Source organism: Benincasa hispida, chromosome 4 (assembly GCF_009727055.1).
Source record: "Benincasa hispida cultivar B227 chromosome 4, ASM972705v1, whole genome shotgun sequence".
Taxonomy (NCBI): Eukaryota; Viridiplantae; Streptophyta; class Magnoliopsida; order Cucurbitales; family Cucurbitaceae; genus Benincasa; species Benincasa hispida.
Window position 1 is genome coordinate 55555596 of NC_052352.1, and position 23982 is coordinate 55579577.

At 35.5% G+C, this 23982-nt stretch overlaps 2 protein-coding genes across 2 annotated transcripts; both read left to right on the top strand.

Annotated features, from left to right (window-relative positions):
• Positions 1–4103: 4103 nt before the first annotated feature.
• Positions 4104–5899, top strand: LOC120075321 (seed lectin-like). Its single transcript, XM_039028604.1, has one exon. It carries the CDS (start codon positions 4159–4161, stop codon positions 5785–5787), a length of 1629 nt encoding a protein of 542 aa, XP_038884532.1. The 5' UTR covers positions 4104–4158; the 3' UTR covers positions 5788–5899.
• A 17143-nt stretch (positions 5900–23042) lies between these two features.
• On the top strand, positions 23043–23685 carry LOC120076862 (histone H3.2). Its single transcript, XM_039030810.1, has one exon. It carries the CDS (start codon positions 23114–23116, stop codon positions 23522–23524), a length of 411 nt encoding a protein of 136 aa, XP_038886738.1. The 5' UTR covers positions 23043–23113; the 3' UTR covers positions 23525–23685.
• Positions 23686–23982: the final 297 nt, after the last annotated feature.

Genomic DNA, 23982 nt, shown 5'->3' on the forward strand with positions numbered 1-23982 from the left:
TAAAATTATCGAATGAAAAAGTTTCAAAACAAAAATAGTAATCATAAAAGCATATTATTTAGAGTTCAAAAAATTGCATCAGATATCCAGAAACATGAACTCAACTCTGCACCTCAAACTCAAACCAAATAACTTTGCACCTCAAACATAGACGTATGAACTCCACATATATATGAATTCCACCAGTACATAAACTCCCGACATTCTATCTCAACGCAGCCCCTCAATATCACCCACTGTTAGGATCAAAGATGAGTCAGACCAATCAGGTGACAACAATTTGACACCTCAGCAGCACATCATCAAGTCCTATGTCCAACAAGACAGTGAAGATCATTCTAAAGAAAAAGGGAAGACCACTCAGCAAATAAAATGATTTATTTCTCCAAACCAATACATATGTGCCACATGTGCAAAGTTGAGATTATGTAAATTAATATGTATCATTTTATTGTTTAATACAATTAGGAAAAACCCTAAATGTTAGCATTCAGCCTATAAATGGAATAGGCAGTAATTGTACAAAAAATATAAAAAAATACGATATACAGCAGAAGAAAGAATAGAGGATTTCGGCTGCTATTCTTCATCTCTTATGTTTTCGACTTTTGTAACTCCCACCGTCTTCTTTCTAGATTCCTTTGAGGTAGATGTTAGTTTTTCTTGAATTGTCCATTGACAATCCTTACCCTGTCCTCAACAAAAATTTAAGGAGAAAAATGGCCTAATTTCCCTCTAAAATAACAATAAAATAACAATGAGCTTGTAAAGTAGTATAATTTTCTACCTTAACTTTTTGTAAGGATTTTTATCAAACAAAATCTAAGCAAAATCTTGAACAAAAAACAAAAAATTGGATATCTACAAACAATACAATATGTAGCAAACATATTATACACATGTTGAATCTCACATATATCAGCAACATTTGAGATATAATTTAAAGAAAATCAACCACAGAAGGATTAATATGATTCTTTTTGCTTTAATTACATTTTTTTATCTACTTTCGAGTTAAACAAAGCATTCATAATGAATTTCAAAGCATAAATAGGGGACTTTGGTTGAGCTGAGAAAAAAATTATAACTAGTATAGCTTGAACAAGTTAGACAAATCAAGAATCACACAATATGGACATTGATTTCAACTTTCGTCTCAAATTCAACTCTATAACCGTTAAAGTATGTTGTAGGATGGTCCGATAAATGTAAAAGCAAAAGGAAGGTATGAATATAAAGGAGTTAGGATTGTGGAATCTAATTGTCGTTTTTTCACATAAAATTTTTTTACGGAAGGACATCAATTCCTCTGCATATTTTCTCCCAACAAAAGCACTTTCTCTTTCACCAAAATTAACATTCAATGTAATTAACTTAATCCGGCCGATTTTTTGACATAGATTCCAATTTTAACTTTCCTTTGGATATGTGGCAATTAATTTTTTTCAGAAATATAGCAAACCTCCAATCTGCACGTGATGTTGATCTTTCGTATTACCCAAAATAGTCTCAATCATTCAGTGTAACTAATTTAATCCTGCCGATTTTTTTCTAAATTATCTCTCAACATTGTTTTGTAATTAAAATAATAGATGCAATCTTCTTTTTGAATATCAAATCTAGATCTAATATTCAATTTTTTAATTATATACTATCTTCCCAATTATGTGTTGGTCGACGGAGACACTTGGTGATCGTACTGATCGAAATTTTTAGAAAAGACCCATGTCAAAATCTAAGGAAAACAACTCTATCGAAGCCATCTACAAACCGATAGCGGCAAAGAACCCATAAACCAAATAGATTCATGACTATGAGTACACATCAAATAAGGTAGAATTTGAACAAGATTGATATTTATTTTACTTTGTTTCTTGGAGAGTAAGTTGATAGGCTATGTATCAATCAATAGATTGCAAGATTTATTTGGTGAAAGATATAAAGGGTACGTTTAGAGTTTGTTAGGAGTTTCATTTTCCTCTTCCCAGTGATTAGAAAAACCCCTCTGATTTCATTACGCTCAATATTTTGTTAGTTTTTTCTTTATTTCTAAACACCAAAGAGAAATCTCCATAGTAGTGTTGGCCCTTCTTAATCAACCAATCCATATTGGGATTGGAGTTATGATTGTTGTGATTCTTCAGTCGTATGGGTACCATATCACTTTGAACTCATTGTCTTGACCATGGAGAGATTTTGAGGAAGCAACATATCTTTTCTAGACAAGTTCATTGAGGGGACATAGCATGATGGAGGCTTGATGAAGCGAAATAGAGATTGTGAATTCGAAATCGGAAGACAAAAAGGAAGAAAAATAATTAACGGATAATTATTTTTTATTCTCAGCAATTTTAGTCCCTTATTTCACATAATTATCAACTATCCAATAATAGTCATCATTATTTTGTCATTGACTAATTTTTCTTCAATAACATATTACAATGTAATTAACGAGTGAACATCACACAGTTTTCAAACAATCATTAATTACAATGTAGTACAATTTTAATAAAAGTAATTTGCACCGAATGATGACTTTCTTTTATCCTAAAATGCCCACAACACTATATTTAATTTTAATTTAATTAAATATTGATATTCAAAGATTTGAAGCAATCTCCATTGTTTTGAATCTAAAAAATCTTTTAAAATCACATATCTTCATCTAAAAATTGAGTCCCACCTCTTTTAAAATCCCATATCATTAGTCTTGTTTCATTTTCCCCTTTATTATATATATGTGTGTGAGGAGTACACCTTTGTCACCTTATATGAGGCCTCAAAGTATATATATATTGTTGGGAATGCGACCAAAGTCCCACATTGATTAGATAAGAGGAGGATCATGGGTATATAAGTGAAAATGACTATCTCAATTGTAGAGATAGTTTGAGGGTAGTTGTCCCTATCAAATGGGGTCCTACAAAGGCTTCTATGGGATCCCGATTATTTCATCTTAAGTTAGGTTCAGAAACTCTCCGTCTCAATGTATATTATGATTTATGCTGTAAGCTATTTGATTATTTGATGACAATTTTCTTTTCTTTTCTTTTTGAGAATATATCCTAGTAGATTATTGATATATTATTTGGATCCTATCACTTTCTCACTTTTTTTCTCTTTAAAATTTGTTTAATAACTTTCTAAAACTTCCCTCTAAATTTATCTATATTTTAAATCTCTTTCGTAATCCTATTATTTATGGCACTCAATAAAAAAAGAATTTTGGGAGAAAAAAAGATAGGGTTCTTGTCCCTAACTCCCAAATAGCAAAATACAAGAAATTTCAGAGGATTTTACTTTTTTTCAATAGACTTCACAATATTTTATAAAATGCATCGATTAATTTTTTATTATTAATTAATTTTGAAATGAAACTTCGTTTATCTAATATGATATCAAAACCTTGAAAAAGAAACTAATGCGTTGATACCCACGTTCAAATGACCTAAATATTTAGGATTTTTTTTATTATTATTATTTTTTTTTTTAATCTTGGAGGGCACCCATTCAGTTTTCAAAAAACATATATATATTATTTATTCATTTTTGTGGGAATGCATCTCCAGTTTTTTTAATTAATAATTCTGTGCTGATCACGTGATTCACGTGGGACTTCCAAACCCATTTCTTAGGGATGTATGGTCTCTCTTTTTCTTGCTCACTCTGTTTTATTTTCCCTTTTTCCTTATAGCTTTATCTAATTTTTTTAATGAAACACAATTATTTACAAATCTTTTCTAATGNCAAGATAAATGTAAAATTTTAACCAACTAAATGGACTTTGCAACAATAATAAACTACAAGAGATTAATGGATCAAATTAAAAGCTCTGAAATTTTAATTTTCAATGATAGAGTGACAATTTGTTATATTTATAAATATTTTGGTTTATTTACTATATTTGAAAACAACCCAAAAACTTATTCATCTTTTAAATGGTTAATAATCGTTAAAATGTTTGTTTGTTTTTTTTTTCATTAAAACACAATAACATTTTAAACAAAACTAATTAATCTATTTTATTTTAAAGAAAAAATTATAAAAATTTTGTTTATTAAAAACAACATTAAATTAGCATAAAAACTAAACAAATGAAAGAAGAAAAGAGAGAGAGGAGATGCCATGAAAGTAGAATAGTATAAAAGGCAAGTGTAGATGAGATGGTTTGGCAGTGAGTTAAAGCAAAAGAAAAAAGATATGAGAGTTTTAGTAGCTTTGATTATAGCATTATGTATTGCCATTGATGGCATTACAGCAGCAAAAACACCCATTAGTGATCGTTACAAAACCTACATCCAAAATGTTCGCCAAAAATTTGCATCTCAAACTCATAAACAACTCTATGGCATTCCAATGTTGCAGCACTCTTTATCGAATTCAGATCGTTTCCTTCTCATCGATACCGCAAACGTCGCCGGCGACACCATCACTCTTGCAGTCGATGCACAGGACATGAGTGTTGTAGCGTATCTTGCTGGAGACAATGATTCTTACTTTTTCTCAAATGCTCCACTGTTTACTTTTGATATTCTCTTCCCCAACACTCATCAAACACTTTTGAGTTACGACAATACCTTTGAATCCATTGAAAATGCAGCTAATACTACCAGACAAGCAATTCCCCTTGGTCTCAACCCATCAAACTCAGCCATCTCCAACTTGTTTCATTACCGTCCCGATCTCGCCGCTGTTTCGTTTCTCGTCGTCTTTCAAATGATCTTCGAAGCCGCCAAATTCAAGTTCATCGAGCAAACCATTGTTAACTGCATCAAGAATGGAGAAAGCTTCACACCTAACCTTGCCATTGTGAGCTTAGAGGACAATTGGTCTCAACTTTCTTTACAAATCCAATCATCAACTTCTTTACAAGGACTATTTGGGAGTAGTGTAATGCTGCACAACTCGAAAAATGAAGCTATTGAAGTGGATAGTATATACTTTCCAATCATACTTAATAATCTTGCCTTGCAATTATACCATTGCAATACCCAAGATTACATCAAGCTGCCTAGTCTTGTCGAGAATTCTCGATGTTACGTCGAAGAACATACCACACGTATTAGCGGTCGAGATGGACTTTGTGCCGATGTAGCTGATGGTTCTCATGTTATTTCGTTCCCATGTCGACAACAAGCAAACCAACAATGGACGTTTTATAGCGATCGTACGATTCGATCCTTAGGCAAATGTTTGATCCCAAGTAAGTCCTCTTCCAATCCTCTGGCTGTGATTTACGATTGTAGTAAGGTCTCTCAACAAGATGCTACTTGGGAGGTTTCTCTTAGTGGGACAATCATGAACACATATAATGACAGTGTTTTGACATCAAACAATGGAAGCACTTTGACAATGGAGGATAATGCATATGATGGAAATCAAGGGTGGAGAGTTGGGAATTTTGTGGATCCAATTGTAACTTCAATTATTGGGGTTAAAGAGATGTGTTTGGAAGCTACAGAGGGAAATACAAATATTTGGTTAGAAGAATGTGTGAAGGACAAAATAGAGCAATCTTGGACACTTTATAGTGATGGAAGTATTAGAGTGAATAATAATCATAGTCTATGTGTAACAGCTTCAATTCATTCAAGACAGCGTATTGTAATTCTTAATTGCAATGGCTTAGCTACACAACGTTGGGTTTTCAAGGCTGATGGCACAATCTCAACCCCAAAAGATGACGGTTTGGTTATGGATGTTGCACAAAATGATGTCGATCTTAAGAGAATTGTTTTGTATCCTCGACATGGTGGGGTTAATCAACAATGGGTTGTTTTCTACTAATTAATGTTCTTATGTGCTAAACTATGCTTAATGTGTTTGCACATGTACTAGACTGTGGTAGACGACATGATCTAATAAATATTCGTATGGGTGTTCCATTCTGTTGTTTCAATCTAATAAATATGTGTGTTTTGTTCTATTATTTCAACTTTTTCGTTCTTTCATTATTCTTTTGTCGAACTTAATAACGAATCTGAAAAACATATGAACACAGTTTTACGGAGGATCAAAAACCAAATCAAGATATTTAAGGCTATGTTTGATAACCATTTGATTTTTTATTTTTTGATTTTTGAAAATAAGTTTATAAACACTACTTCCGCCTCCAAACTTCTTATGTTGTTGTTATCTTCTTTTTACCAATGGTTTAAAAAATCAAGCGAAAATTTGAAAACTAAAGAAAGTAGTTTTTTTAATTTTGTTTTTGTTTTTGGAATTTAGTTAAAAATTCAACTATTGTACTTAAAAAAGATGTAAATTAGGGGTGAGCATGATAGACCGAAAAATCGAGTCGACCGAATCAAAGTTGGTAGGTTGGAGAAGGAGAGGGGTTGGTCGGTGTCGGTTTGGAAAAATTCCGAAACGAAAAATTTCGAAAGTTTTTTTTTAAAGAATAAAACCGATCAAAATGACCGACTTTTATTCATCGATGATTGAGGTCTGTTCAAACATTTACTAAATTGACCATAGTCGGTTCGATAGCGGTTTGGTCAAAAAACTGACTCTAACCGACTGATGCTCACCCCCAATGTAAATCATTGCAACTCATTGGAATTTGGCCCGTTTTGATTGACTTGGGAAAAAATATTTTTTAAAAAACTCATTTTTGTTTAAACACTTTTGATCAAAACGGTTTAAAATACACCTCAAAAGCTATTTTTAGTGGTTGCCAAACACTCTAATTTTTTCTAAAATGGCTTATTTTTTTAAATTAAACACTTGAAAATGTATTACAAACACAGTCTAATTTTCAAAAACCAAAAACAAAAAATAAAATGATTACTAAACGAGATCAAAAGAATTGAAAAAAAAATGTAATTGGGCTTTTAGTGTTAAAAAAAAAAAAAAAAAAGATGATCATTTGAAAAGATTGGGTTTCATAAATGAAAAATAAGGTTTTGAATGGTGGTATATGAAATTTTAAAACTGAAATTGCAGGGGATAAGATTTACGATTACAGTTCCTTGCCAACATAAATAGAGGGGTAAAAATGGAAGGAAAAAATAATTTGCTGTAGCCATTTTTTTGAGGTAAAAATAATATTTTGGCTATTTTTCAAAATGAGACCATCTTTGTGGCCATTTCCTACAATTTCCCTATAATATTTCTAAAACAAAAGAATGAAAATATTTAAAAGCATCACCACGTGAAAACATGGTAACTTGACCAAGAAATTTTTTCCAGTCCCTTTTGCATTATTGGTTAGCCATTATTGTTTATATATATATATATGGATTATTTTTAAATATAGAAAATTGAATTAAAATATTTAAAAAATATAGCAAAATTTTAGAACTATCAATGATAGATACTAATAGACTTTTATCATGATTTATTAGTGACAATAATAGACACTGATAGAAGTCTATCAGTGTCTATTATTGATAGTTTTAAAATTTTGTTATATCTTGTAAATATTTTCAACAGTTTTATCATTTGAAATAGTTTCCATATATATATATATATATATATAGTATAAAAGTGGTTGTCTGAACTGAACTAAACTTGTTGATATCTAATTCAAATGTAATTTTCGAGTCTTTACAAATTTATAGTATTAGCAGGATCAGGTTATCTCCATAGGAAATCAAATAAGTCTCTCCACCAACTCTTAAATCTGTTGGTAATGAGAGGGTTTTGTTTAGTGTCCACACAATTGTGTAATAAAAAGTGTAGGAAAGTAACAATTGGAATAACTTAAATGCTCAAAAGTAGATTTGAAAAAATTGGAGAATTCAAATTAATGAGATCAACTCAGAGATAGGATTTAGCTCAACTACTTTACTTTATCATAGAAAACTAAAGAATAAAGGTTGATTAGCATGCAAACACACAACCACTTTGTTAGATTAATCAAGCAAGTGTCCCCTTAATTAATCAAGATTGCTCCTAATCAAGTTTGCATTTAGAATGGGGGATAATTTTTTGAGATGAGTGAGAGACTTGGATAACCTAAATCAAACATGTGATTTAATCTTAAATATTAATTAGAGCATGTATGCCAATTAAATGGATAGCCTACGAATTTAACATACAAGACCTTAATTGTGCTACTAGGTGTTTACTATGCGACTTTAACATATGGCAAAGAAAAACATAACATACAACAAGCATTCAATCCAAGGTATCCTCAACCATGAATATTAAAGGGCGTTTTGGTGTGCAGGTTTTGAATGTTAAGCCTAAAGGTTAGGCTGAGAGGTTTAAGAAGCCTATGTTTGTAGTGCAGACTTAGGAAACCTAGAAATGAAGGTAGATTTATAAATCTTGAGTTTATAAAATATTTTTTATTTAATTAGTGATTAGATTTTAGATTAATTTAAATTTGTCATCTTAATTATTTTAATATAGTTGAGTTTAAAATAAATTAAAAAATTTAGAAGAATATTAGTTTTTTTAGAAAATATTATTGTAATTAAACTAAGAGTGACTTAGAAAAAAATTGTTTTTAAAAAATTCATTTTTATTTCAACACTTCTGATAAAAACTCCTTAAAATAAAAATATTTGAAAACTCTTTCTTAGAAGTATTTTTATATACATGTTTGTTTGGTTTTTTATATATTAAAAATGTTTATTTTAATGTTTTCCAAGGTTGGTTGGTGGTGGCCGAAAATTGGTTGGAGTTGGTGGTCGGAAGTTCACTGGCGGGGTCGTCAGAAGTGGCGACTAGAGGTTGGTCGGCGGTCCTTGGAGGTGGCATTCAGAGTTGACTGGTGGCGGTTATCGGAGATGGTATCCGGAAGTTGGTCGACAAACTTCCTAGATTAAGTTAGAAAAGAAAAAAAAAAGTGTAATCCATGGGTTTGAATAGTGTTTACTATTCAAACTAATGGAAAATAGTGTAGGAGGCCTTGACTTTCTAAACCCTTGCCCCAAACAAGGGTTGGGGTTCGGATGGCTCACTCATCCCAAGCCCAACCCTTGAAACAAACACTTCTAAGGGTGTATTTGGCTCAAGGAGTTAGGAAGTAGAAGTTGTAACCTTCACTCTTTGTTTGGTCCAAGGAACTGATGGGTCCCATTACTAAAAAAACATCAAGTTTATTCCTTATCAACTTCTTACCATTACACTATGGGTCCCAGTTCACAATTCTTTAGACTTCATAACTTCTTACTCTCCGTATTCCACTCCTTACCCCAAACACCCCCTTGTTCTCTATTGAACATTGTTGCGTGCTTGACGCTTCATAATATTTTTCTAATAATTTGCACAAATTTTACTTCTAATAGCCAAGTATAAACTAATTAAAAGGTAGTCTCGATAAGGGCCAAAGTCGAATATAGGGATGGTGTTTAAAAGATAAACCAATCTTAATTAGTGATTTTCTACTAATGAATGAGGAGTGAAGGTATCAATGAATGGGTGTGTTAGGTGTAGTGAAAAGCATAAAAAATAAAATAAAGCAAGTGAAATAAAGGGAGTGCAAAGATGCATGTGCGATGGTGGACGCGTGGTAGTGAATGATGAGTTAGGGGAAGAAATAAGTGAGTAAGTGGAGTTGGAATAAGCATTCCTCAAACCTTTGATCCTAATGACAAGCTAGTGTTCATGTCCATAATCTCTAGGTCTCCACCTCTCGGTGAGTTAGCCACATAGATCATGTTTCTGTTGGAATTGGTGTCCTAAATCTCTTTGTAATCTCGTAGTTTGTAGACTTTATATAAACATATTATCGTTAATAAAATAAGTGTTATTTTATAAGCATATACTCAATCCAATAAACTAAGATCTGAGGTTATTTCATGTAATTTAAACAAGTATGTAGAGATATACAAGTGGATCTTGTTTAAATAATAACCTAAACGGTCTGTAGTAGATGGATAAGGTTGGGTACCTTATCTTGATGACACTATGGATACGACCCGCTTTGTAGGTGTTACAAGTATTGTAAAGTGCTATAAATTATCTGATTCTGATCATTCATATGGAGACATGTGAGCGGAGGTATCCTATACAAAGAGTTTGTATAAGACCGGACCACAAAATGGCTACTCTCTTTATATAACGCCATTAATAATAGAGACTTACATTTCACTAGGATGACCATAGGTGACATGACCTAAATCTTGAGTGAGTTGTGAACCCCTGCTCATGAAGGCGATCCTTTGATTTGTATGGGTGAGAGTGGCCAGATTGCCAACTCAACAAGCCTACCATTTTGGGGATCGTCTGACTGGGGAGCTGGAAACACAGCAACACAAGACGAAATTCACTCCTATTGGGATTGGTCTAGAGTTTCGTTGTTTTGTAAAGATACACATTGTTCAAAGAATAAAATAAGTGTTATTTAATTCTGGCATTTACTCATATCCAATAAACAAAGCCCCTTGATTATCTTATGTGAACTTAAGCATGTATATGTGATATACAAGTGGATCATGCCTTAAGTGATAACCTAAATAGGTCTATAGTATAAGGATTAAGGTGGGATACCTGATCCTAGTGACATTATGGATACGACCCGCTTTATAGAGGTTTGCAAGTGTTGAAACTGTCTCTTATACACATCTAGATGTGTATAAGAGACAGTACAAAAAGTTTGTATAAGACCTGGACCACGAGATGACTAGACTCTGTATATAACGCCATTGATACTAAAGACTTGCATCTCACCTAAACGACCATAGGTGACACGACCTCAATCCTGAGTGTTTTGAAAACTCTTACTTTTGAGGTCAGTCCTTTGATTAGTATGGGTGAGAGTGACCAGATTGCCAACTCAACATGCCTACCTTTTTGGGGACTTGTCTTAGGAGCTAGGAACTCAATCCACAATATGGAATTCACTCCTTTCCCGAAGCAGGGATAAGTAGAGAGATTGCTCCCTTAAGGGCTGATTCCGGGGCTTGAACATAGTGGCCACAACTTCTCTTTGGAAGAGTAGACTCAGTCATAGTAAGACTATGACTTATGTTCATTAGAGAGATCAGTGGTACTTAAGGAGACAGATGTAACTATAGGGGCATAATAGTTATTAGCCCAGCTGTACTTACGAGTGATCTGTGAAGGGTTGTCGCACTGCTCATTGGTTAAGATGGACACATAATATATCTGTACTGAGAAGAGTTCAACTGTCGGTCTTTAGTGGAGTACCTGGCAGTTAACGGATGGTGGATCCTGTGATTAAAGAGTTTAGTCAGTTATTCACGTACCGTTGGAGCTTCGGATCTACAGGTCCATGAGTTCCCCTTGGTAGCTTGGATTCTATTGAGGATCAGTTCTTGATGTTGATTTTAAATGTTCAAATTGACAAGAGGTATTTTGATTATATATGATATAATCGGTATGATGTATAAGATACATCTAGTTGAGGATTGATGTAAATAAGATTTACATTAAGTATCATGGAATAGAAAAAGAACTATGGTTTATATGTTTCATGAGATGAAATATTAAAACTATAGGTTATAAATATAGTATGATAAGTTGGTTATCATTTATATTTATAGTAATATTAATTATTAGATAATTAATACTTTTTCTTCTAAATAACCAAATGTAGTGGGTGGATATTGGATCATGGTAACCGTGAGTATAAAGGAAAATGGTTTCTTATTTTTTTTGGATGAAGAAGTTTTCAAAAAAGTTTGAAAAGAATTTGAGTTTTCTCTCTGGCGAAAAGAAACTCACGGAAGTCGTCGAGTAAATACATATTTACTAAACGACGGTTGAGCGAGCTAAACGATCGTGCAAGTGCTAACTAAACGATCGTGCAATGTTTACTAAACGATCGCATAGCTTTGCTAGACGATCGCTGGCCCAAGGTAAACGATCGTGTAGAATCGACCGAGCTAAACGATAGAGCTAAACGATCGCATAGTTTTATCTAAACGGTTGGGCATCAACCTATACGATAGGTCTCCGACTTCTCCCACTTACCCAGTCGTGTTCCTGTCTCTTATACACATCTAGATGTGTATAAGAGACAGGACCTATACGATAGGTCTCCGACTTCTCCCACTTACCCAGTCGTGTACGCGATCGTTCTTTCCTTCGTTCGTTTGCCTCACACTAAGTCCGAACAGAGCCCACCCTCTGGATTCTCACACCAAGAATACCAAGGTCACCTTGTTGGTGGTGTCAGACTCAATTCGACACTGTCGAGGTTTTTTAGAGGTCGTTCGTGGTGCTGCAGAGGTCATTCGCTATTTTGGAGGAGTTCATGACCGAGGAGATCATTGAGGACGAGCGCGAAGTGTTCGTGCTGTGTTCATGTGGTGTTGCAGTCGGGTAGATCTAGCGCTCGTGGTTGCTATTGTTCGATTAGAGTGCGCATCAGAGCGTGGAGACTCTTCTGCCGTTGTTAGTACAGTTTCTCCCTCTGTACATTTATTGTTTTATACTGTAATTTTTCTCTAAATTGTATAACCGCTTATTTTGAAGTCGACTGTAAATGATTTGTTGATTCATGATTGTAATTTGGAATAGTCTTGTTCCGCTGCTCATGGAAATCCCGATTGCGATTTCCTTCAATTGGTATCAGAGCCAGGTTCTCTGATATTCTAAATTACAAATCTGAATTGAACGGTTTTTTTACAGCCGCGGTGGGTTTCTGCATTTGTAGTTAACCATTTTCTGCATTTTTGGATAAATTGATGAACGATTCAGGTTTAAATTGTCTTTTTTTGTTAAAGCTTTCATTATTACAAAGTGTTAATTGTAAGGGCCCCTGCGTTTTTGGGCGAAATGAAAATCGAGTCTGTAATTCGAAAAATTCGAGTTCGTAAGTCGTTCATGATAAAGCTTCGGCGCATGGCAATGCATTTCTCAACGAAGAAGAAGATCAACCGTTGTTCGGATCGTGTAGCCTCAGGTAAACGATCGTAGGGATTTTACTAAGCGATCATTTTGTATTTTTTTTCTAGACAATCGTATAGTATTTTCTAATTGATCGTTCAGTTAATGCTAAGCGATGGGGTAAATCATTTACCATATCGCGTGGCGTTTGTTGCACGATCGCGTAGGCGCTGGAGGTAAGCGATCGTAGTGGGAGCATGTGATGCTCGTCGTTTAGTAGAAGGCACGCACTAGACGATCGTGTAGCAAGCTTCATCGCTTCGTTACTACCTATGTGATCGCATGTATGTGATATGGAGATGCTAGCTAAGCGATCGCTTAGGCGATAATGCTTTGCGGCATCGTAGTCACTTAGACGATCGAGGAAGGTGGGCTACGTGCGGAGCGAGCTAAGCGATCGTGTACTTCAGGCTTTGTCACTTAGTAAAGGTACACGATCGTGTTGTAATGGCTAAACGATCGTTTGGATTTTTCTAGATGATCGTATAGTAATGCTAAATGATCGTTTAACTCTGGGATTGCTGGTAAGCGATAGAACGAAGGGTTAGACGATCGCGGGGTGCTTTGTACATGATGGATGGTTGAAGAAGCGATGCTTTGTCGAGTGGTTCAAGACCCGGTTCGCTTGTTTGAACCGGAGACTCCTTGTCTTTGTAATAGTTAGCTTTCCTCTTTTGTGTTTTAGGCAATTTTACCCGGTTATCAAGTTTTATTGCTTATACATGTGATGTATGTCTTATATGTCAAAGTGTGTTCATATAGTTTAAAAACTCACTTAGGTTGTGCAATTACTCATGCATCATGTATTATAAATGTTATAATATTGCATGAAGAAATTACTTGAAAGCATGTGCCATGCATCATTAATATAAAGAGTTATATTTTGCATGCATTGAGCATTATCATGCATCATCCTTTTATTATAAATGTTATAGTCTAAGGGTGAATGGAAGCATGTTTTGCTTGTTTCATTGCGGTTTTGTATAAGTGTTATATAAAAGAAGTAGCAATGAATGGACAATGGATTGAGCATGACACTTAGGCCATTTATAAGCATTATGAATGTCTTGCATGTGGTAGCTTTGCGTTGTGGTTGTTTCCATTTATAAGTGTTATAAAAGAAATTAGACCAAAAATCAATAATTCAGAGTTGCATGTGAACTGAAGGTGAACTCAAGTTTTTTAAAAGGGTTTTAAAATTGGATTGAGATAGACCTAAGTTCAAGTGATTCTAAAGAGTTTAGTAACTTAGGTTAATCTTTTAAAATCGGTTTAATAGGATTAAATTGGTTGGAATAAAAGATTAAATTTGTTGTAAACCTATCTATAAGGGACCTTTTGTCCAAGGCAGATTCTGACTAGGCTGGGGTTCTTAAGTTGACAGAAACTGACACCCCTACCTGGGAACCTACCTGGAAAGGTGAATTAGATAGATTTTCAATAAGCATGCGACGTTTTGGTCAAAGACTCCATTAAAGAGTTTAATGGATGATGATTAAAAGTTGTTCAACTATCCAAGGTAAATGTTACTCTTGGGAAAACCTAAAAGTCACTTAGTTAAAATCCTTAGTGTGTTTTTTCTAAGTAAACTAAACCTTAGGTTATAAAATACTCAGTGAGAGAAGGAAGCGTATCAGATATGTCTATGATTCCACTCACGTTTCTCCCTATATGTTCATACCGTGAGATTCATGCTTGGCCTCGAGATGCCCCAGGATGCATCCCCTTTCAGATGGTGTTTGCATGAGTCAATATCAAGGTAGACAGAGAGAGTATTTATAGTAAGTGGGTGAAGGGTGTGTGCCAACACGTCCTATGGTCTCTATCATTGGTTCACACCATGAGATCATTATGTACGCCCTCGAGTCGCCTTCGATGCTGCCCCCTTCGGATGGGTTTTGTGCAGTTGGTCAATATCAAGGTGAACTCCAGAAATGGATAGGGTCGCTTTAGGTTTTTCCCTAATCGAATTTTTTCCCTTCGAATTGGCCTTTTGGGATGGACCTCTAAGGTTTAAAATGGCGGGTTACACTTACGGGATATTGTTAAGTAAGTTCATGATCTCTTGGCCAAATCAATGATGGCTAGTCTTTATAGGAGCAAGAGTTGTTATGGTATTAATGACTAGTTGAGATCTTCTCAATTCAAAGGAGGGATAACTGACCTCCATTCTGCGGCTTTTGTTCTAAACCTTTAAAGCGTCATTGCGAAACTAGATGTCACACAGGGTTCATGTTAGATTTGCGAAAACCTTATTGGATGTTGTTTTGTTTTACAACGGGTATTTACTTAAAACCTAACGTTGGTCAATGTGTTTTTCTTTTCAACAACTAATTAGTATTTCTGTTTAAAGCTTTTAAAAATGACTGATTTATTACAGTGGAAAGAATCGTATGAAACAAATTTCGTGGCGAACGACCTCCATCCTACTACTCTCCAAAAGAGTAGACAAGATAGTAAATATGATTTATTGGTCTTGGAGACATGTCTGGTAGAGAATGATGATTCTGCCTGGATCCTAGATTCAGGTGCTACTAATCATGTAAGTTCTTCTTACCAAGGATTTAGTTCCTGGCAAATGTTGCCACAGGGAGAGATGACTCTTCGAGTCGGTAATGATGGGGTTGTTTCAGCTGTTGTTGTAGGCAGGCTAAAGTTATTTGTTGACAAGAAACATTATCTGTTACTAGATAATGTTTTTGTAGTTCCTCATATTAAGAAGAACTTAATCTCGGTTTCTTGTCTCATTGAACAAGACTATACCGTCTCATTTTCTGAAAATAAAATGTTTATTTTCAAGAATGGAATGGAGATTGATTCTGGTTCAATGGAAAATAACTTATATGTACTAAGGTCGTTAGTCATAAAAGGCTTGTTTAACACTAAAATGTTCAGTACGGCAACAACAGCCTAAAGACCAAAGGTTTCTCCAAAGGAAAACGTCCATCTTTGGCATCTAAAGTTAGGTCACATCAACCTCAATAGGATTGAGAAGTTGGTGAAGAGTGGACTTCTAAAGAGTTTAGAAGAAAACTCTTTGTCGGTATGTGAATCATGCCTCGAAAGCAAGATGACCAAAAGACCTTTTACTGGAAAAGGTTATAGAGCCAAGGAAGCCTTGGAGCTTGTACATTCAGACCTCTGTGGTTCGATGAATGTTAGAGCTCGAGGTGGGTATGAATATTTCATCTCTTTCATAGATGATTATTCAAGGTTTGGGTATCTTTTCCTAATGCAACGTAAGTCTGAAGCTCTTGACTAGTTCAAAGAGTATAAGGCTGAAGTTGAAAACTTGTTAGGTAAGAAGATAAAAACACTACGATTTGATCGTGATGGAGAGTATATGGACCTCCAATTCCAAAACTATGTGATAGAACATTGGATTGTGTCCCAACTCTCGGCCCCAGGTACACCTCAGCAGAATGGTGTATCAGAAAGGAGAAACAGGACCTTGTTGGACATGGTTCGATCTATGATGAGTTATGCTCATCTTCCAGACTCGTTTTGGGGTTATGCAGTGCAGACTGCATGTTATATCCTGAACAATGTTCCTTCAAAAAGTTTCTCTGAAACACCTATTGAGTTATGGAGAGGCTGCAAAGGTAGTTTACGCCACTTCAGAATTTGGGGCTGTCCGGCACATGTGCTGGTGACTAACCAAAAGAAGTTGGAACCGCGTTCGAAAGTTTGCCTCTTTGTAGGCTATCCTAAGGAAACGAGAGGAGGATACTTCTATGATCCAATTGAGAACAAAGTGTTCATTTCCACTAATGTTATCTTCTTGGAAGAAGATCACATGAGGGATCATAAGCCACGAAGTAAGTTCGTTTTACGTGAGATCTCAAGTGAGACTAAGACTGCTGAGGGTTGAACAAGAGTTGTTGAATAGGCCGACAGATCAACAAGAGTTGTTGAGGTCGGAACGTCTAGTCAACCAGCTCAAGAGTTGAGACTGCCTCGACGTATGGGAGGGTTATGAACCCACGGGATCGCTACATGAGTTTGACTGAAGCCCATAACGTCATTACTAATGATGGGGTCGAGGATACATTGTCTTTTAAGAAAGCAATGGAGGATGTTGACAAAGATGAATGGGTTAAGGCCATGAACTAGGAAATGGAGTCTATGTACTTCAATAACGTCTGGAAGCTTGTTGATCCACCTGATGGGATCAAACCTATTGGGTGCAAGTGGATCTATAAGTGAAAGAGAAGTGTAGATGGAAAGGTGCAAACCTTTAAGGCTAGACTCGTGGCAAAGGGTTATACCCAGGTTGAGGGAGTTGAATATGAGGAAACTTTCTCACCTGTTGTCATGCTAAAGTCTATCAAGATTCTTCTGTCCATAGCCACATTTTATGATTATGAAATATGGAAAATGGACGTTAAGACTACCTTTATGAATGGTAATCTTGAGGAGACCATCTATATGACTCAATTAGAGGGGTTTGTAGTTTCAGATCAAGAGCAAAGAGTTTGCAAGCTTAAGAGGTCCATTTATGGGCTGAAACAAGCATCTCGATCTTGGAACATCAGATTTGACACTGCTGTTAAGTCGTTTGGCTTTGACCAGAAAGTTGATGAGCCTTGTGTTTACAAGAAGATCATCAACAGCTCAATAGCTTTCCTGGTACTGTATGTGGATGATATCCTACTCATTAGAAATGATGTAGGATATCTTACTGACATTAAGAGTTGGCTAGCTGCCCAGTTCCAAAGATTTGGGTGAGGTGCAGTATGTTCTCGGGATCCAGATCATTCGGGAGCACAAGAACAAACGATTAGCCCTATCTCAGGCATCATACATTGATCAAATGTTGATCAGGTACAGGACTTAGGATTCCAATAGGGGTTTGTTACCTTTCAGGGATGGAAACGTTCTGTTTAAGGATCAATGTTCTAAGACACCTCAAGAGGTTGAAGAGATGAGACAGATTCCCTATACTTCTGCTATAGGAAGCTTGATGTATGCAATGTTGTGTACTAGACCCGACATTTGCTATGCAGTAAGGATTGTCGGTCTGTATCAGTCCAATCCAGGATTTGATCACTGGACGGCAATCAAGAAGATCCTCAAGTATCTTCAGAGAACAAGGGACTAGGATACATGGACTCTGACTTTCAGACCGATCGAGATTCTCACAAATAGACATCGGGGTCAGTGTTTACTTTGAATGGAGGGGCTATAGTTTAGCGAAGCATCAAGCAAGGATGCATCGGACTTCACTATGGAAGCCTAGGGACTTGTAAAGCGGCTAAAGAGGTTGTTTGGTTGAGGAAGTTCCTTACATATTTGGAAGTTGTTCCAAATATGGATTTGCTTATCACTCTTTATTGTGATAACAGCGGGGCTGTGGCAAATTCGAAGGAGCCTCAGAGTCATTGTCGAGGTAAGCACATAGAACAGAAATATCACCTGATCAAGGAGATTGTGCGTCGCGGTGATGTGATAGTCGAGCAGATCGCATCGGAGTAAACGTTGCTGATCCCTTTACAAAGGCCCTCACGGCTAAAGTGTTCAAGGGTCACCTGGAAAGTCTGGGTCTGCGAGACATGTGGCTTCTTGTCTAGGGCAAGTGGGAGATGATACTGGGGTATGCCCTAGTTTATTGTATATTGTATATTTTTATATCACATTGTACATTAGTCTCCTGAGTCATTAGGACAAGTGGAAGATTGTTGGGATTGGTGTCCTAATTCTCCCGGAGTCTTGTTGTTTTGTAAAGATACACATTGTTCAAAGAATAAAATAAGTGTTATTTAATTCTAGCATTTACTCATATCCAATAAACAAAGCCTCTTGGTTATCTTATGTGAACTTAAGCATGTATATGTGATATACAAGTGGATCATGCTTTAAGTGATAACTTAAATAGGTCTATAGTATAAGGATTAAGGTGGGATACCTGATCCTGGTGACACTACGGATAAGACCCGCTTTGTAGAGGTTTGCAAGTGTTGTAAACTACTACAAATGGTAGATCCTGACCATTCGTGTGGAGACGTGGAGTGAGGGTGTCCTATACAAAGAGTCTGTATAATACCTGGACCATGAGATGACTAGACTCTGTATATAACGCTGTTGATACTAGAGACTTGCATCTTACCTAAACGACCATAGGTGACACGACCTCAATCCTGAGTGTTTTGGAAACTCTTACTTTTGAGGTCAGTCCTTTGATTAGTATGGGTGAGAGTGGCCAGATTGCCAACTCAACATGCCTACCTTTTTGGAGACTTGTCTGATCTGGGAGCTGGGAACTCAATCCACAAGATGGAATTCACTCCTTTCCCGAAGCAGGGATAAGTAGAGAGATTGCTCCTTTAAGGGCTGATTCCGGGGCTTGAACATAGTGGCCACAACTTCTCTTTGGAAGAGTAGACTCAGTCATAGTAAGACTATGACTTATGTTCATTAGAGGGATCAGTGGTACTTAAAGAGACAGATGTAACTACAGGGGCATAACGATTATTGGCCTAGCTGTACTTACGAGCGATCTGTGAAAGGTTGTCGCACTGCTGATTGGTTAAGATGGACATATAATATATCTGTAGTAAGGAGAGTTCAGCTGTCGGTCTTTAGTGGAGTGTCTGGCAGTTAACAGATGGTGGATCCCATGACTAAAGAGTTTAGTTAGTTATTCATGTACCATTGGAGCTTCGGATCTACAGGTCCATGAGGTCCCCTTGGTAGCTTGGATTTTGTTGAGGATCAGTTCTTGATGTTGATTTGAAATGTTCAAATTGACAAGAGGTATTTTGATTATATGTGATATAATCGGTATGATGTATAAGATACATCTAGTTGAGGATTGATGTAAATAATATTTACACTTAAGGTATCATGGAATAGAAAAAGAACTATGGTTTTATATGTTTCATGAGATGAAAATATTAAAACTATAGGTTATAAAATAGTATGATAAGTTGGTTATCATTTATATTTATAGTAATATAATTATTAGATAATTAATTTTTTCTTTTAAATAACCCAAAGTAGTGGGTGGTTATTGGATCATGGTAACCGTGTGTTTAAAAGGAAAGTGGTTTCCATTTTGAAAAGAAGTTTTCACAAAGTTTGAAAAGAATTTTGAGTTTTCTCTCTGCGCAAAAAAACTCACGAAAGTCGTCAAGTAAATATAGATTTACTAAACGATCGTTGCAGTGCGAGCTAAACGATCGTGTAGTATTTACTAAACGATCGCATAGTTTTGCTAGACGATCGTTAGCCCAAGGTACACGATCGTGTAGAATCTGTAGGTGACATACCAAGCTAAACGATCGCATAGCTTTATCTAAACGATTAGGCATCGACCTATACGATAGGTCTCTGCCATCTCCCACTTGTCCAGTGTACGCGATCGTTGTTTCCTCGTTCGTCTGCCTCATACCAAGTCTGAACAGAGCACACTCTTTAGATTCTCACACCGAGAATACCAACGTCACCTTATTGGTGGTGTCAAACTCAACTCGACACCGTCGAAGTTTTCTGGAGGCCGTTCGTGGTGCTGTGGTGTCCGTTCGTGTTGCGGAGGAGTTCATGACCGAGGAGATCGTTGAGGGCATGTAGAATATATTATCCGTGATATAATATAAAGTTTGATTTAATTATATTAATTTTAATATAAGTAAATGTAGAATATCTCCTTGGGAGTTATTTTACGTGATGAAGAGGGTTATTCTGAATAACTCCCCTCATTCTCTTATAACAAAAGTACACAGAAGAGGAAGCGGGTGATAGACATAAAACTCACAGAGATGTGTTCTCTTTACATTTTTCTTCTTCCTCTCAAAAAGTTCTCTCTTAAGATAAATATTTCCCTCTCCAAAATCCAAAGAAGAGCCCACTGATTTCTTACCTTGAGAATAGCAAGGAAGACTTTGATGATGGTATCTAGTGTTTGAGACTTCTTCTTGCTGTGTTCGTGAGGAAAGGTAGTGTTTGTGATCTTCAAAGAGGAGTATGTGAAGTACGTTTTTCTTCAAGGGAAAAGTTTCTATTTTCCTCTTTCCTCTATGTATTTATGTTTAGACAGCATGCTTAGGCGTTTATCCTTATTCTGTATTTCCTTCATTTTTAATCTTTTTTCAAAAAAGAGTTCACTAACACAAAGGCGATCGCTTGCTTCCGTTGAGAATTCAAATCCTTCTGCCCTCAAACTTGTCCAATTGCTGCAGCACCAAGCGACGCTACTATAAAACGTCGTGGCGCTCTTGCATAGTGTCATAGTGTTGTGCACAACGCTACACACTGTCTGAATTGTTGAGCTACTATCTTTGACATCGAGGTCAGTGCCTCGGGTTTGCCCTATTTTCTTGGTAACTTTGATTTTTCTTCTCTTTTTTCTTGGAGATTTGGTTTGATTTGATTCTTCTAACTTCCAACACTAGTTTTCTTAATAAAACTCTGAAAAATACTAGCAAACACATTAAATCTAATAAAAATAACTCTAAATAAGAAGCAAAGAAAATACTTTTCAGGTGCTTTTTAGTCGATAACAAAGCAAAATTTTAGAGGTGGAATGAATAATTATAGGCTTAATTTTGAAAAACTAAAAATAAAAAATGAAATGGTTACTAAACAATGTTTAAGTTTTTTGAACTCCTGCTCACGTCATCACATGGTAAAATTACTTTAACAACCCTTTGAAGCACGTCTGGTGACCTTTAATGATCGATTCTTGATGGACCAGATGTATGAGTAGCAAAAAGTTATGGATAAATGAGGTTTAAGTACAAGTATACACTATCGATGAAATAATAAACTCGAAGTATTCCAAGTGTCGAATCCTACAGAACTAGATTGATTTTTAAGTTGATTATGACCATGGACCATTGATACCAAGGTAACCAATGAAAAGTTTATATTGTGGTAGTTGGGGAAAAGCTAAAAAAGGTAAACAACGATGATCGAATAGAGGCAAACAATATTTCAACCTTTCGGGTGTTATTTCTTAAGTGATGTGGCTGTATCATACCAGAACATTGAGTTATACTTGAACAAAAATCTACACCTATTTGATTTGGTGTCAAGTTCCTTTTGAAGGTTTAAACAATTATTACTAATGTTTCTTTGGGTAATTGGATTTTAGATAAATTCAAGTTCAGTTTCTTTATCCTATGATGTCCCTTATTTTTAAGGCGAAGTGACAGTCTTATTTCTAGGCTCGAAGTCCCATATCCCTTTATGACATTCACCTACACCTAACATTCTTACCATTAGAGCTCTGCTAGATCGTTAAATTAAGTGACTAGTTTAACTTATCGATTTTATCGTTAAACTCAACAAAGAGAAATGTGTAAAATATGAAGTGCAACATTACTTAAGCCATAACAACTACAGGGTATCCACATTGCCGAACTCCTACGAAGATTTAGCATGACAAATGATAAAATAACAAAGATTATAGTTGTGGGTCTTTAGTGGAGTGACTCACAGTTAATGAATATTGGTTAATTTAATTAAAGAGTTTAAATAATTAATCTCGTATCATTGAAGGTTATAATCTATAGGTTCATTAGGTCACCATACTAGTTCACTAAGAACAAAACAAGAATTAATTAGCTTTGGAATAATTTGAATTGTTCAAACTAAACAAATGAATGTAAATTAATTGTATAAGATGCAATTAATATAATGTATCCATAAACATTATAATATAAAGTTAAATTTGAATAAAATTCAAAATTAAACTTTATAATATAAGAGAGATATTAATCAGTTGATTGATATACTAAACATAAAGTATATTAGTTAATTGATACACCAAACATAAAGTATATCATGATCAATATACCTTCTAATACACCAAGAGAGGGTAAAATTGAAATAATAAAAATGAAGATCATATCTAATATACATATATATATATATATAATATATTATAATATATATATATATATATATATATATTTTGCAGCTTCTCAAATTATTAGTTTGAAATTTTAAATAATAACTCAAACTATTAGGGGGTACAATTTGAAAATTTCCCCATTTCCTATTTCAAAAGGAAAAAAGAAAATTGAAAAAAATACTTTGGCGCCAAAACTAATGTCTTAGTCGCTTTCGTAGTTTTGGTTCTCTCTTCCAAATTTTCGTCCACCAAAAAAGCGCGGATCACGATCCGCGTGCTCAACTCATAAGAAGATCTCAACCGTCAATAGAAACTCCAATCGACCGTCCAAAATCAGCCTCCACAGTCCACATGGCCCCCTATAAATACTCGTCTCTCTCAATCCCCACCCACTATCAAAGTCTCTCACTCTTCTTCAAATCTTGTCTTCAAAGCTTAATTCTAACCGCGTCGATGGCTCGTACCAAACAAACAGCCCGTAAATCCACTGGCGGCAAGGCTCCCCGGAAGCAATTGGCGACGAAGGCTGCTCGGAAGTCGGCTCCGGCGACCGGAGGCGTAAAGAAGCCGCACAGATTCAGGCCGGGGACAGTGGCGCTGAGGGAGATTAGAAAGTACCAGAAGAGCACGGAGCTTCTGATCCGAAAGCTTCCGTTCCAGCGGCTAGTTAGAGAGATCGCTCAGGATTTCAAGACGGATCTTCGGTTCCAGAGCAGCGCTGTTTCGGCGTTGCAGGAGGCGGCGGAGGCGTATCTCGTCGGATTGTTTGAAGATACAAATCTCTGTGCGATTCATGCTAAGAGAGTTACGATTATGCCTAAAGATATTCAATTGGCCAGACGGATTAGAGGTGAGAGAGCTTAGATAGCTATGGAGTTTTGAGGTTTCTGAAGTGAAAGTTTGGACGATTAATGGCGTTAGGGAACGAATTTGATATGTAAATTTGCTTGTTCTTTGGATCTTTATCTACTTTTGCAATGAAATTGGACTTTTGACAAAATCACTAAATTTCGAACATTTTTTAAAAGCAAAAGATTGTGTTCTAAGATCGTTTGAATTTGCAATTGTGGATGCTTACAATTTACCAAGCGGACATTTAGGGCAGATTGTTTCGTCAGAAATTTCTCATGGGATTTCACATATACATTTAATATTCATATTTAGATATTATTAGTTAAAATTATGTATGTTGCATATGTATTTCATGATGTTATAAATAAAATATATATCTATAAATTGAAATAATAATTTTATAGATATAAAATGTAATAAAGTAGAAAAATTAAAAAAACTAAGAAATGATGTTTTACCTAATAAAAATT

Bases quoted from the DNA above. Each gene is read 5' to 3' on its own strand.
- LOC120075321 (XM_039028604.1), top strand. From the start codon at position 4,159: ATGAGATGGTTTGGCAGTGAGTTAAAGCAAAAGAAAAAAGATATGAGA.
- LOC120076862 (XM_039030810.1), top strand. From the start codon at position 23,114: ATGGCTCGTACCAAACAAACAGCCCGTAAATCCACTGGCGGCAAGGCT.